A 15708-nucleotide genomic window follows, 5' to 3' on the forward strand; every position below is an offset into this window, starting at 1 on the left:
TGTGAGAGTAAGAGGGAGACATTTATGGCGGGGTGGGAGGTTGATGCAAATCTCCTGGCCGCTGAATATGCGCAGCCAGACACCAGAGCAATTACAAGAGCACAGCAGGAAGCGGTGCGCATCAGAGAAGCTTTGCAAACCAGTTTCATGACTGGCCAGGGTACCGTGTGACACTTCTGTTTGTTTCTCCTTGATGAAAACCCACCCCCTTGGTTGCCTCTAAATTCCCTGTAAGCCACCCATCCTCCCGCCTTCGATCACAGCTTGCTTGCAAAAGAAATAAAGTCACTATCATTTAAAAAACATGTATTCTTTATTAAATTGATTATAAAAATAGGGAGATAACTCACAAAGTAGCCCAGGTGGGGTGTGGGAGGAGGGGAGGAAAAGGCCATTTCAACAAGTTTTGAAGGACAGCCTTCTGTTGCTTGGGCTGTCCACTTGGGTGGAGTGGTTGGGTGCCCGGAGCCTCCCTCCTCCCCCTGTGTTCTTGGGCATCTGGGTGAGGACGCTATGGAACTTGGGGAGGAGAGAGGGCGTTTAAACAGGGGATGCAGCAGCAGTCTGTGATCCTGTTGCCATTCGTGAACCTCCACCAGATGCCGGAGCACATCCATTTGATCCCGCAGTAGCCCCATGTAGCTCATGCCTCCTCTGATCTTCCTGCTGCCACCTCTCCTCACGTTCATCGGCCACTTTCCTGTACTCTGTTATTGTGTCCCTCCACACATTCTCTGAGCTCTGTCACTGCCGGACGACTGCAAGAGCTCAAAGAACATTTCATCGTGCGTGCGTTTTTTTCACTGCCTTATCTGAGATAGCCTTTGGGACAGAGGAGGGAGGCTTGAAACATTTGCAGCTGCTGGAAGAAAAAAAGGTAGTGAAGTATTTTAAAAGGTACATTTTACAGAACAATGGCTATACTCTTTCACAGTGAACAACACTATTCACATTACATAGCACAGGTGATTTTGGTACAAGGTCGCATTTTGCATCTTATATTGAGTGCCTGAGGCTTCGGTGTTAGAGATCTCACACGCAGTGCCGGGAAACAGAATTCGGCTTGCAGGTGGCCATGGTAAGCCATAGTCTTTCGACTTCTGCAACCTTCATAACAGCAGCGCCCTCCTCTCCCATACCATGCAAAGCACATTAAGTTGGCCATTTAGTGCTGCAGTTTTCCTGCTAACGTGCAGCAGCAGAAACCAAACTAACCCCCTCCCCCAATCCAATTCTCTGGAATGATCGGTTTACCCCTTCCCACACCGCATGGCTGGTATCAGGGAAGATCCCTGCTAGCCAAACGCAAACTGCTCAGGGCCAATGCCCCCACCCCCCCACCACCGCGTGGCTAACTGCAGGGAGGATTTCTTTTCAGGCACAGGCAAACAGCCCAGTAGGAACGGCCACCTCAGAATGTCTCCTTAATTAAATTTCCTTATTTCAACCAGGTTACCATGAACAATATCACTCTGAGGATAACACAGAGATAAAGAATGGATGTTGCTTGAATGCCAGCAAACACCGGGACCATACGCTACCAGGCTTTGTCATGCAATGATACCAAATTACTTGCTACTAGCATGGTGTGGTCAAGTGTCCTACCATGGAGGATGGAATAAGGCTGCTCTCCCCAGAAACCTTCTGCAAAGGCTTTTAGAGTACCTCCCGGAGAGCTTCATTGAGATGTCCCTGGAAGATTTCCGCTCCATCCTCAGACATGTAAACAGACTTTTCCAGTAGCTGTACTGGCCACGAATGCATCCCAAGTTCTAAGGGCTATTTAATCGTTAAAAAACGCTTGCTTTTATAAACGTATATGATATTTAGAAAGGTACACTCACCAGAGGTCCCTTCTCTAGCTTCGTTGGGTTGGGAGGGTATTTCAGTCAGGGTTATAAAAAGATCCTGGCTGTTGGGGAGAACAGTGTGCTGTGTGCTCTCCTTAAGCTCATCCTCCTCCTCCTCATCTTCCCCGTCCGCAAAATCCTCAGGCATGGCGGAGAGTATCCCATTATCTGAGTCCAGACAGGGGTGGGGTAGTTGTGGTGGCCGCCCTAGAATTGCATGCAGCTCAGCGTAGAAGCAGCATGTCTAGGGCTCTGTCCTGGAGCGTCCATTTGATTCTTTGGTTTTCTGGTACGCTTGTCAGAGCTCCTGATGTCACACACAGCACTGTGTTGCGTCCCTGCTGTAGCCTCTGTCCCTCATGGCCTCAAAGATTTTTTTTTGAAATATTTTGGCATTTCATCTTTTGGAATGTAGCTCTGATAGCACGGATTTGTCTCCCTATGCAGTGATCAGATCCACTACCTCCAGTTTGGTCCATGCTGGAGCTCTTTTTCGATTCTGGGACTGCATGGTCACCTTCGCTGATGAGCTTGCCTGGCCAAACAGGAAATGAGATTCAAAACTTCCCAGGGCTTTTCCTGTACACCTGGCCAGTGCATCTGAGTTCAGAGTGCTGTCCAGAACGGTCACAATGGTGCACTGTGGGATAGCTCCCAGAGGCCAATACCTTCGAATTGCGTCCACACTAACCCGAATTCGAAAAGGCAATGTCGATTTCCTCATTGGGAAGGAGTACAGAAATCAGTTTTAAGAGCCCTTTATGTTGAAAAAAATGGCTTCGTTGTGTGGATGGGTGCAGGGTTAATTCGATATAATGCTGCTAAATCCGACAAACTCATAGTGTAGACCAGGCCTAAAACAGGCTGAAAGAACCTCTCTCAAACAGTTTATTCATCTCACATCCCAGAATGCAATTGGTATGTGAGTTACAGGTTCCCAAGATCTGAGCTAACAGTTTTGGATAAGACCATCCTCTGCTACTCAGGGAACAAATGGCGCAGGAGCCCTAGTGTTCTGCCCTTAATAGGGCTTGTCTCCCCCAGGTTTGCACTAAAATTAAGTGTATAGACAAGTGGTTGGGAGGCTATGGCCCAGCCAGATACTCAATGCTCAAATGTATCCTGCAGCAGATGTAGGCAAGGAGAGGTCTATGCTGCTGAAAAAAGGCAAGTGAGGCCATAACATTGTCTTCAGGAGCTGCCCATTTATTTTGTGTTACTGGTTTTCTAGCATCTCTTCCTCCTTTAGGCATCAGTGCTTGTGGCTTTGACCATCCCCTCTTTTCCCCTAAAATATTTTGTGATGCACTGTGTTCCCACCGACAGGGGACGTCACCTTGGGTTTGTGATCTCTAAACACAATGGCAAGAATACATTGTTCAGTAGTGCTGTGGTATGGTAGTTCTGTTTATTTAACAAATTAAAATACTATCATGGAAAGCCCCTTCTCTGGAAACTCCCAGAGAGGTGGCTGTTACAAAACTCAGTGCAGATCCAACCAGCTCGGCAGAGACCAGGGGCAGGTGCTTGCTATGCGGTGTGTGAGGAGGGGAGCAGGGGGCTGGAAAGCTTTTCCTGGGCCTGGGGTATTTCCTTTTATCTTTTTCTTTCCTTTCATAAATCAAATAGCTTTCTTTTTCTGGCATTGTTCCTGTGCAGGCAGAGCAATTCCTGAGTAAGACATTCTAGACCCTCCCCATTTCACTCCTCCTCATGTTCCCCTCACCCCACTCAGCTCTGTTGCTCCTGCCTTTATAACAGCAGTATTCCTAAAGGTTGTCCTTGAAACCCTCTTGCATCAACGTGACACTGAGCCAGAAAGGGTTACATGGCTAGTAAGCTAAATGATCCAAATTCAACCTTAAAAGACATATTAGAAAAGTATGTAAATAGTAATTAGGGCTAGTCCTTATAAATAGCTAACAAAACCATGTTAGATAGACTAGAGCTTTGAAATGTAGGCTTTTATTGCCAGAGAACTGGAAGATATTTATTGTACTAGTCGGTACTTATCTATATCTTGTTAGAGGTTAACAATCTAATCAGATTTCAGAGTGGTAGCCGTGTTAGTCTGCATCAGCAAAAACAATGAGGAGTCCTTGTGGCACCTTAGAGACTAACAAAATAACATGTGTCACAGTTCCAGTAACTTGCGCAGTACTGCAGGTATGCATGGCCCTGCACAAGAGTCAATGTGCCAAAGAGGCAGCTAAGTCCCTGCCCTGAAGGGTTTCCATTTTGAAGGCACGAGTGGATGTCACATAGTACAGAATTCCATTTTGAGCCTGGCTTCCTAGAGCTAAAATTAATCTCCTAACAGATGGGGCATTTCAGGAGAGGGAGGGAGCTTGGTGTGCTGTTGCATATGGGTGGCATGAAGAAGAGGTATCAATTCAACAGCAGGTAGATGAGAAAGGGAGCAGTCAAGAAGAGAGTTTAAGTAAATGAAGGCAGAGGTGGATGCAGAAGCAAGTTTGTGAAGATCCTGAGGGTGAGGAGACTGAGGCCATGTCTACATTACCATATATGTCGCTCAGGGTGTAAAAAAGCACCCCCCTGAGCAAAGTTTCATCAGCATAGGCGTTCATGTGCCCACCACTATGTCAGCAGGAGAGCTTCTCCTACTGCCACTCATTGAGGTGGTTTTATTATGTGGCAGGAGAGCTCTCTCCCATCCACACAGAGCAGCTACATGAGCCATCTTATAACAGGGCAGCTGCATCAGTACAGCTGTGCCATTGTAAGATGGCTAGTGTAGACATGGCCCGAGCTTGAACTTCATGTTGAAGGGGAGAAAAAGGAAGCAAAGGGGTGGGAAGACAGAGCAGAAAGGAGGAGGAAGAGGCTGTGGCAGGTTGGATAGGACAATAGCACAGAGCAGGGAGGATGGAGAGAAAAGGAGGGATTTTAGAGATGGTTGAGGAAGAAACAAGACAACTTCACAAAACCTTGACTTCTTCCCTCTCCAACTTTTATCTGCAGCAGTCTCAGGAAATTCTGTTTGTGAGCTGAGTGGAGGGTAAAGGTGAGCTTAAGCCACATTGGCACTCTCTATTCTGAGCATGGTCCCAGTGTAAGAGACTAGCCTCAGTGCTGCTGTAGTTTACAGTCTACTTTACATGCTCCCTATAGGTCTACAGTTTCCTTTAGATGCACCCTCACTACCGTTATCCCTGCCTGTGTCAAATTAGAGCTGGATTCTGTGGAGCTCCCTATGAAGGCTACATCATAAGTAAACTGGAAACAGGAGCTGTTGCAGGACACAGGCACACCCTTGGTAAACAATATAATCTTAGAGCCAGACCATGACACCTAGGCTCTGAGATCTACTTGTGCTGCCTGTGGGTTGGGGTGAATGGAATGAGTAGGTCTTGACCTACAAATACAAAGGGGCCTGAGCCTTGCTTACTTGCAAGAGAAGTTTTTCCCCTGGCTATGCTACTGCAGTTGTGGTCAATGGAGGCACTCAAGCTAGAAAGAAGGGACAGCCTGCAGAGCCTTCTTCATGAGGTGCCCTCAGCTTCAGCATCTGCTCTCCCACTATAGTGTGGATCAATTAGCCTGCAGGGCACAGCCTGAGCTCCCCCTCCTCTTACCCAGGCTGGGGTGGTGGTGGGAGTATGCAACCACAGCCAGCCATCCAGGTGCACTCTCTGCTGACCGAAGTACTGTACACACCCACAGCCAGCCACTCCAGGACTATGCTCGGAGCTGGTTCCCTAGTAGCTACCTCACAGAGGCTTTCCAAGGTTCAGAGCAATTCTGGCATGTTTTTAAATTTAGTTCTTCTATTCCTTTTCCCCTGCCTCGTCTGGCTTTTAGTCATCGGAGCTAGGCACAGTTCTCAATTTCCCCCCAAACAACAAACCATCCAGATTACCACAGACTTCACCATTCATTTAACTGCCTCTTATGGGTCTGTTTAGTCCCCTGCCAGGGGCCACCACTTGTTAGTTCTTAAGCTCTGCCCTCCCCAGGCTTACCTTCTTCCCAAAGGGCTTCTTGGTAGTTTTTTGCTTTCCACAACCTAGCTTGCCTGTGAAGGGCTCCTCTGCCAGCACACAGCAAACTATCTTATCTCTACTACAGCCTTTGCCAGGCCTATCTCAGAGGCCTAGAAATTTCCCCCTTATGAAGCTCTCCTAAATGTCTGCTCTACTCAGTTTATGTAATCATCTTCAATCCCACACAGCTGGGTAAGTCATTATAATTAGCACATTCAGCTGGGGGATATCTGCCAGGCCACAAGCCAGGTTGAGCCTAGCTTGCCCTAGAGGGCTAGCCAGTGACAGCTGTTTGTGGAGGAGAGGAATGTTGTTGGTTTTCAGTACTGGCAACCACAACATTTCAAAGATAATGAGTCAGGCTCCAAACTGCCCCCCACCCCCACACACCCCCAGGAGGATTTTTTAAACAAACAAACAAAAAGGGCAGATGTTAAAAAGCATCATGATTTTTAAGTCAATAAATTGTGAGGTGTTCCTTTGCCTTCTGAATCTTTAGGAAACACTCACTTCACATTTTCAAGCTTTACTCCATAACCATGAAGAAGCCTAGAAACTTTGTGGGTTTTTTTCTTCAAGATGAAAGTTGAAATTCTCCCAGTCACTTGGCGCCATTAGCTGGAACTATAACTAATACACTGGAAGTTGTGAGATATAATAAGATTTGTGAGAACTGGCAACACTGATTAGTTGATTATTTTTGGTTTGTGGGCATGAAGTAGCTGCTCCAAAGACTTTTAATATGACACTAGTTTTACTTTTGTCAAGAGGTACGTATAATGCAGATATCTGTGCAGCTTCAGGGTTCTACCTGGAACGGCAGCAGCAGCATGTTGGGCTGTCGCTTGCGGGAGCCAGTGCCCAGCCCGGGCAGCTCCCCTGGCGAGGCTGTACCGCCCCAAACCCTAGCCAGTGGGGCAGGCACCAGGCTCGCTGGCAGGCAGCAGCTGTCCATGGTCACCTTAGGGTGTTTGGGAGCCTGCTTGCATACATTAAGCTTCTATAATCCACAAGCTTTTTTTAGTTCTTGAAACCTAGGATTGTAACTCATTTATGTATCTGTTTACATACTTTCTTTATCCTTGTAAATAACTCTGGTTTCCTTTTCCTATTTAACAAAATCTTGATATATAGTTTGTTCTAGGATTGGCTACAAGCTGCAAACAGATCTCACACCAAAGACAAAAGGAATAGTTGACCTGCAGTAAGTGACTGCTCCTTTGAGACTGGGAGCAGCCAAGAATCACAACAGTATTCAGCTGTAAGGGACCATTCATCTCAAAGGTACAGTCGTCTGGGTGGCGTGATAGGGCAGAGTACCCATGGGGACTGTCTATGACTCCACATTAAGGCTGTTCTACTGCTTGAGGAGTTCACACTTGATAACTGGTTGGTGAAATCTAAGTACAGAACTCACAACCAGTTTGGGGTTTGTGCCCTGCCTCCTAGCAGTGCCCTGAGGCTGGTTCTCATGCTCAAATCACTGCGGGCAGCAATACACACCCCTCTGACAGGGAACAGCTGCCAAGGCCCTCTTCTCCTGCTCACCATGTCTCCCCTCCCTTCTGACAGCCTCTGCATCAGAGGCAAACTCCATGGCCTCACTTTGAGGCAGTACATAGCTCTGCCTCTAATTCCATCATGCCACATATCATGCATAATTCTCCTGCTTGGGACCTGTGCGCTGCTAACTCTGCATTCCTCTGTGTCTCCTTGTTCCCTTCTCCTCTGCTGCTCCCTATGTCTGGCACATGCTTCCTGGGCCCATACACCACAGAACTGCCATCTCTGCCTTCAAAGCATATCTCAAAATTTACTTCTTTGTAAAGCCTTCCTGCACGGGCCTGCTCTCCCACCCCAAGTGGTAAAAGCAAAAATAAGCTACCTCAAAATCAGTGTTACTCTCTCCACACACACACACTCCCACTTGGCCTGATATCATCTCCCCAGCAGCATGTTATATCTCAGGAATGTAGATTCCTCAGGGCAGAGATCAGGTCTTTGGTTTCAGTGTAAGAAACTGTGGATATCTATAGCACTACATAGAAGGGGGGTGGGTGGGGGTAGTGACAGGGGCAGTCCTACCCTGGTACTCAGAGGATGAGTTAGAAAGGCTCTGCTAAGTCATTTTCCATCTCTACTCTGTGCAACTTGTGGCTGCCTTCATGGGGTGTTTAATGCTATTTGGGAACTGAGTTAGCAGCAGATGCTGGTTTTATAGAAGAATCTACTGAAATTTGGGGAATTTTTATTTCCCTACTCTTGAATTCTAAGAGATGTGAATCCCCTTTGTCCTCAGAATTTCATTTGCCCTTCTTCCTTCTGGGCAGTTGGGCTTGCTCCAGCAGCTGCCACACCTCGCATGAGTTTATAACACTGCCAACCATCTGTGACAAAGTGAGCAGGTCAGTTGCAATACATGAAGGTTAATCAGTGATACTGCCCTGCCTTTGCCTGTGGTATTCAGAGCAGCATGCAGAAGTGAAGCAGATTCAGTCCGGCAGCACTAGTGTGAAGAGAACAAGAAAGATCACAGCCAAAGGTAGGTGCAGGCATTTCTATGTGATGTAGCAAGAGCACAAGCAGCCATGGGGTGATTCCCAAGAGGTACAGAAAGTGGGGAGAGTGGCAGCAAAATGGGAACTCAATGAGAAACAGCTTGAGGGGAAAAGGTTACATAGAAAATAACCAAGGCAGGAAGCCCAAAAGGCACTTGCTAGTTGTGAAGGAATCCCTGGCTCTATCAGCACTATCTAATTGGATTCAGAAGCCATCCTGTAGCTGTCCCAGCTTCTACCGGGGGAAAAACAGTAGCAAGTCACCTGCCCCAGGCATCGCTTTCTGTGTGTGCCATTAGAGATGTTTTAAAACCAGTTAGTTTAACTCCAAGCCAAAGGAACACTTACTGTTAGATTGAAAAGTAAAAATGAGGGGCCAAGTGCTTTCCTGACTCACTAACTTCAGGGGGCCAGGCAAGCGCTGAACCCTTGATAGAAGACTTTCCTTCAGGCAATGGCCATTTGGTCAGTATCCACAGAACACGGGATTAGGCAGGTATGGTGGTGGGGTTGAGGCATACCAGCCAGGGAAGAGGCAAAAGTCGCTTGATATAGGCTGACTGCAGAGGTACAACAGCTGTGTGAACTGCCCCATTCATCTCAGAGGGAGATTAATTCTGAACCATACTGTCAATACTGCTAGCTATCTCACTGCAGGTAATTTAGCAGAAATATCCACCTACTCTGGTATTGGGAGAAGTGCTCTAGGAATTTTGGGTGCAACTCCTTCTCCACCAGCCTGACGCACAGTTTATCCACAGTTTCTTACACTGAAACCAAAGACCTGATCTCTGCCCTGAGGAATCTACATTCCTGAGATATAACATGCTGCTGGGGAGATGATATCAGGCCAAGTGGGAGTGTGTGTGTGTGGAGAGAGTAACACTGATTTTGAGGTAGCTTATTTTTGCTTTTACCACTTGGGGTGGGAGAGCAGGCCCGTGCAGGAAGAGGGAAGTACAAGGGTGAGAGCGCGTTCCCAAGAACACACTGATTCCATCCCCCCAGATCCCTTTATATTTAACTTAAGCATTCCAGGCAAATGCAGGTGTGGAGGCCTTTCAGAGAGAGAGAGGGAGGGCATGCCTGAGATGTCATTTCCCATCTAATGGGGTGCAGCTACTTGGAATTTTACCCTGCAGTTTGTTTACTGGCAGCCAGTGTAGACTCAGAGTCCAAAGGACTCTTGCTAGTTCTTGCTCAGGCGGCAGGCAGCCACATTGTAAGCCAGCTAGTGGGAGAATCTGAGCAATCTTTGGGCTAAATCCTAGGCAGAGTACGTTGCAGTGGCACAGACTAGAGGTAACAATCTTGGTCAGAGGTTCTCAAACTGTGGTCCACGGACAGTTCCCTCTAAGGTGCGTGCCTGGGTGGCTGCACACAAAAGAATGAAGGGCCACCCACCTAATTAGTGGGCTCCACTAATTAGGTGCCTGGACCCTGAAGAAGATGCACATGTAAGGTGAGGTGATGGCCTTGGGGGGAAATAGGGGGTAGGTGGGAGGGGGAAATGGGTTGAGAAGAGGAGGTGTGGGGAATTTGGGACTGTTAGGGGGCTTATTCCTTCACCCACTTACTTCCCTGGTCCTTCTCGCATGAACAGAGAGCAACAATACCTGAAGTCCAAAGGTGCAAACAATTCGATGTTTATTGGGGTGAACTTCCAGCAAGCATGATTCTAGTTTCCTTCCTTAGTACCCTCCTTCCCAGCTCTGACACCACAGAGCCTTACACCTGTGTTCCTGTTCCCATGCCTGCCCTTAGCCAAACATGATTCCAATTTTCCCACCCCCATTCCCTGTTCTCATTTCCCCCTTTTAGCAAAACACGATTCCAATTTCCTTACCCCCCCCCATTCCCTGTTCCCATTTCCTCCCTCCCCCCCCCCACCTCCACTTCCTGATTGACTGGAGACTATATAGTAAAACTTGACAGGTTTCAGAGTAACAGCCGTGTTAGTCTGTATTCGCAAAAAGAAAAGGAGTACTTGTGGCACCTTAGAGACTAACCAATTTATTTGAGCATAAGCTTTCGTGAGCTACAGCTCACTTCATCGGATGCATAATGTGGAAAGTTTAGAAGATCTTATTATATACACACAAAGCATGAAAAAAATACCTCCTCCCACCCCACTCTCCTGCTGGTAATAGCTTATCTAAAGTGATCACTCTCCTTACAATGTGTATGATAATCAAGGTGGGCCATTTCCAGCACAAATCCAGGTTTTCTCACACACCCCCGCCCCCCCCTACACACACAAATTCACTCTCCTGCTGGTAATAGCTTATCCAAAGTGACCACTCTGCTTACATTGTGTATGATAATCAAGGTGGGCCATTTCCAGCACAAATCCAGGGTTTAACAAGAATGTCTGGGGGGGGTAGGAAAAAACAAGGGGAAATAGGCTACCTTGCATAATGACTAAGCCACTCCCAGTCTCTATTCAAGCCTAAGTTAATTGTATCCAATTTGCAAATGAATTCCAATTCAGCAGTTTCTTGCTGGAGTCTGGATTTGAAGTTTTTTTGTTGTAAAATAGCGACTTTTATGTCTGTAATTGCGTGACCAGAGAGATTGAAGTGTTCTCCAACTGGTTTATGAATGTTATAATTCTTGACATCTGATTTATGTCCATTTACTCTTTTACGTAGAGACTGTCCAGTTTGACCAATGTACATGGCAGAGGGGCATTGCTGGCACATGATGGCATATATCACATTGGTGGATGTGCAGGTGAACGAGCCTCTGATAGTGTGGCTGATGTTATTAGGCCCTGTGATGGTGTCCCCTGAATAGATATGTGGGCACAGTTGGCAACGGGCTTTGTTGCAAGGATAGGTTCCTGGGTTAGTGGTTCTGTTGTGTGGTATGTGGTTACTGGTGAGTATTTGCTTCAGGTTCGGGGGCTGTCTCTAGGCAAGGACTGGCCTGTCTCCCAAGATTTGTGAGAGTGTTGGGTCATCCTTCAGGATAGGTTGTAGATCCTTGATGATGTGCTGGAGGGGTTTTAGTTGGGGGCTGAAGGTGACGGCTAGTGGCGTTCTGTTCTTTTCTTTGTTAGGCCTGTCCTGTAGTTGGTGACTTCTGGGAACTCTTCTGGCTCTATCAATCAATAGAGTGGCCACTATGGATGTAGAAACCCTCTACACCAACATTCCACACAAAGATGGACTACAAGCCGTCAAGAACACTATCCCCGATAATGTCACGGCTAACCTGGTGGCTGAACTTTGTGACTTTGTCCTTACCCATAACTATTTCACATTTGGGGACAATGTATACCTTCAGATCAGCGGCACTGCTATGGGTACCTGCATGGCCCCACAGTATGCCAACTTTTTTATGGCTGATGTAGAACAACGCTTCCTCAGCTCTCGTCCCCTAACGCCCCTACTCTACTTGCGCTATATTGATGACATCTTCATCATCTGGACCCATGGAAAAGAAGCCCTTGAGGAATTCCACCATGATTTCAACAATTTCCATCCCACCATCAACCTCAGCCTGGTCCAGTCCACACAAGAGATCCACTTCCTGGACACTACAGTGCTAATAAACGATGGTCACATAAACACCACCCTATACCGGAAACCTATTCTACCTACATGCCTCCAGCTTTCACCCTGACCACACCACATGATCCCTCGTCTACAGCCAAGCTCTGCGATACAACCGCATTTGCTCCAACCCCTCAGACAGAGACAGACACCTACAAGATCTCTATCAAGCGTTCTTACAACTACAATACCCACCTGCGGAAGTGAAGAAACAGACTGATAGAGCCAGAAGAGTTCCCAGAAGTCACCTACTACAGAACAGGCCTAACAAAGAAAATAACAGAATGCCACTAGCCGTCACCTTCAGCCCCCAACTAAAACCCCTCCAGCACATCATCAAGGATCTACAACCTATCCTGAAGGATGACCCAACAGTCTCACAAATCTTGGGAGACAGGCCAGTCCTTGCCTACAGACAGCCCCCGAACCTGAAGCAAATACTCACCAGCAACCACATACTACACAACAGAACCACTAACCCAGGAACCTATCCTTGCAACAAAGCCCGTTGCCAACTGTGCCCACATATCTATTCAGGGGACACCATCACAGGGCCTAATAACATCAGCCACACTATCAGAGGCTTTGGATTCTTTGACCATGGGATGGTGTTCCATGAAGGAGGAGTGCTGGGCAGAGACGGGCTCCACCTTACGAAGAGAGGGAAGAGCATCTTTGCGAGCAGGCTGGCTAACCTAGTGAGGAGGGCTTTAAACTAGGTTCACTGGGGGAAGGAGACCAAAGCCCTGAGGTAAGTGGGAAAGTGGGATACCGGGAGGAAGCACAGGCAGGAATGTCTGTGAGGGGAGGGCTCCTGCCTCATACTGAGAATGAGGGGCGATCAGCAGGTTATCTCAAGTGCTTATATACGAATGCACAAAGCCTTGGAAACAAGCAGGGAGAACTGGAGGTCCTGGTGATGTCAAGGAATTATGACGTGATTGGAATAACAGAGACTTGGTGGGATAACTCACATGACTGGAGTACTGTCATGGATGGTTATAAACTGTTCAGGAAGGACAGGCAGGGCAGAAAAGGTGGGGGAGTAGCACTGTATGTAAGGGAGCAGTATGACTGCTCAGAGCTCCGGTACGAAACTGCAGAAAAACCTGAGTGTCTCTGGATTAAGTTTAGAAGTGTGAGCAACAAAGATGATGTCGTGGTGGGAGTCTGCTATAGACCACCGGACCAGGGGGATGAGGTGGATGAGGCTTTCTTCCGGCAGCTCGCGGAAGCTACTAGATCGCATGCCCTAGTTCTCATGGGTGACTTTAATTTTCCTGATATCTGCTGGGAGAGCAATACAGCAGTGCATAGACAATCCAGGAAGTTTTTGGAAAGCATAGGGGACAATTTCCTGGTGCAAGTGCTAGAGGAGCCAACTAGGGGGGGAGCTTTTCTTGACCTGCTGCTCACAAACTGGGAAGAATTAGTAGGGGAAGCAAAAGTGGATGGGAATCTGGGAGGCAGTGACCATGAGTTGGTTGAGTTCAGGATCCTGACACAGGGAAGAAAGGTAAGCAGCAGGATACGGACCCTGGACTTCAGGAAAGCAGACTTCGACTCCCTCAGGGAACGGATGGGTAGGATCCCCTGGGGGACTAACATGAAGGGGAAAGGAGTCCAGGAGAGCTGGCTGTATTCAAGGAATCCCTGTTGAGGTTACAGGGACAAACCATCCCGATGTGTCGAAAGAATAGTAAATATGGCAGGCGACCAGCTTGGCTTAACGGTGAAATCCTAGCGGATCTTAAGCATAAAAAAGAAGCTTACAAGAAGTGGAAGGTTGGACATATGACCAGGGAAGAGTATAAAAATATTGCTCGGGCATGTAGGAATGAAATTAGGAGGGCCAAATCGCACCTGGAGCTGCAGCTAGCGAGAGATATTAAGAGTAACAAGAAGGGTTTCTTCAGGTATGTTGGCAACAAGAAGAAAGCCAAGGAAAGTGTGGGCCCCTTAATAAATGAGGGAGGCAACCTAGTGACAGAGGATGCGGAAAAAGCTAATGTACTCAATGCTTTTTTTGCCTCTGTCTTCACGAACAAGGTCAGCTCCCAGACTGCTGCGCTGGGCATCACAACATGGGGAATAGATGGCCAGCCCTCTGTGGAGAAAGAGGTGGTTAGGGACTATTTAGAAAAGCTGGACGTGCACAAGTCCATGGGGCCGGATGAGTTGCATCCGAGAGTGCTAAAGGAATTGGCGGCTGTGATTGCAGAGCCATTGGCCATTATCTTTGAAAACTCGTGGCGAACGGGGGAAGTCCCGGATGACTGGAAAAAGGCTAATGTAGTGCCAATCTTTAAAAAAGGGAAGAAGGAGGATCCTGGGAACTACAGGCCAGTCAGCCTCACTTCAGTCCCCAGAAAAATCATGGAGCAGGTCCTCCAAGAATCAATCCTGAAGCACTTACATGAGAGGAAAGTGATCAGGAACAGTCAGCATGGATTCACCAAGGGAAGGTCATGCCTGACTAATCTAATCGCCTTCTATGATGAAATTACTGGTTCTGTGGATGAAGGGAAAGCAGTGGATGTATTGTACCTTGACTTTAGCAAAGCTTTTGACACGGTCTCCCACAGTATTCTTGTCAGCAAGTTAAAGAAGTATAGGCTGGATGAATGCACTATAAGGTGGGTAGAAAGTTGGCTAGATTGTCGGGCTCAACGGGTAGTGATCAATGGCTCCATGTCTAGTTGGCAGCCGGTGTCAAGTGGAGTGCCCCAGGGGTCGGTTCTGGGGCCAGTTTTGTTCAATATCTTCATAAATGATCTGGAGGATGGTGTGGATTGCACTCTCAGCAAATTTGCGGATGATACTAAACTGGGAGGAGTGGTAGATACGCTGGAGGGAAGGGATAGGATACAGAGGGACCTAGACAAATTGGAGGATTGGGCCAAAAGAAATCTGATGAGGTTCAATAAGGACAAGTGCAGGGTCCTGCACTTAGGACGGAAGAACCCAATGCACAGCTACAGACTAGGGACCGAATGGCTAGGCAGCAGTTCTGCGGAAAAGGACCTAGGGGTGACAGTGGACGAGAAGCTGGATATGAGTCAGCAGTGTGCCCTTGTTGCCAAGAAGGCCAATGGCCTGTTGGGATGTATAAGTAGGGGCACAGCGAGCAGATCGAGGGACGTGATCGTCCCCCTCTATTCGACATTGGTGAGGCCTCATCTGGAGTACTGTGTCCAGTTTTGGGCCCCACACTACAAGAAGGATGTGGATAAATTGGAAAGAGTCCAGCGAAGGGCAACAAAAATGATTAGGGGTCTGGAACACATGACTTATGAGGAGAGGCTGAGGGAACTGGGATTGTTTAGTCTGCGGAAGAGAAGAATGAGGGAGGATTTGATAGCTGCTTTCAACTACCTGAGAGGTGGTTCCAGAGAGGATGGTTCTAGACTATTCTCAATGGTGGAAGAGGACAGGACAAGGAGTAATGGTCTCAAGTTGCAGTGGGGGAGGTTTAGGTTGGATATTAGGAACAACTTTTTCACTAGGAGGGTGGTGAAACACTGGAATGCGTTGCCTAGGGAGGTGGTGGAATCTCCTTCCTTAGAAGTTTTTAAGGTTAGGCTTGACAAAGCCCTGGCTGGGATGATTTAATTGGGGATGGGTCCTGCTTTTGAGCAGGGGGTTGGACTAGATGACCTACTGAGGTCCCTTCCAACTCTGATATTCTATGATTCACCTGCACATCTACCAATGTGATACATGCCATCATGTGCCAGCA

At 47.6% G+C, this 15708-nt stretch overlaps 1 protein-coding gene across 1 annotated transcript in view; it reads right to left on the reverse strand.

Moving 5' to 3' along the window:
• Window positions 1–294: 294 nt before the first annotated feature.
• Window positions 295–15708, reverse strand: part of CCNDBP1 (cyclin D1 binding protein 1) — a 46010-nt gene continuing 30596 nt past the window's right edge. Inside the window, exon 10 of the mRNA XM_073326847.2 lies at window positions 295–862. Within this exon, the coding sequence (XP_073182948.1) occupies window positions 809–862 (54 nt within the window). The 3' untranslated portion in view covers window positions 295–808. The remainder of the gene's footprint in view (window positions 863–15708) is intronic.

The sequence above is a fragment of the Lepidochelys kempii genome, chromosome 13, assembly GCF_965140285.1.
Source record: "Lepidochelys kempii isolate rLepKem1 chromosome 13, rLepKem1.hap1, whole genome shotgun sequence".
NCBI lineage: Eukaryota > Metazoa > Chordata > Testudines > Cheloniidae > Lepidochelys > Lepidochelys kempii.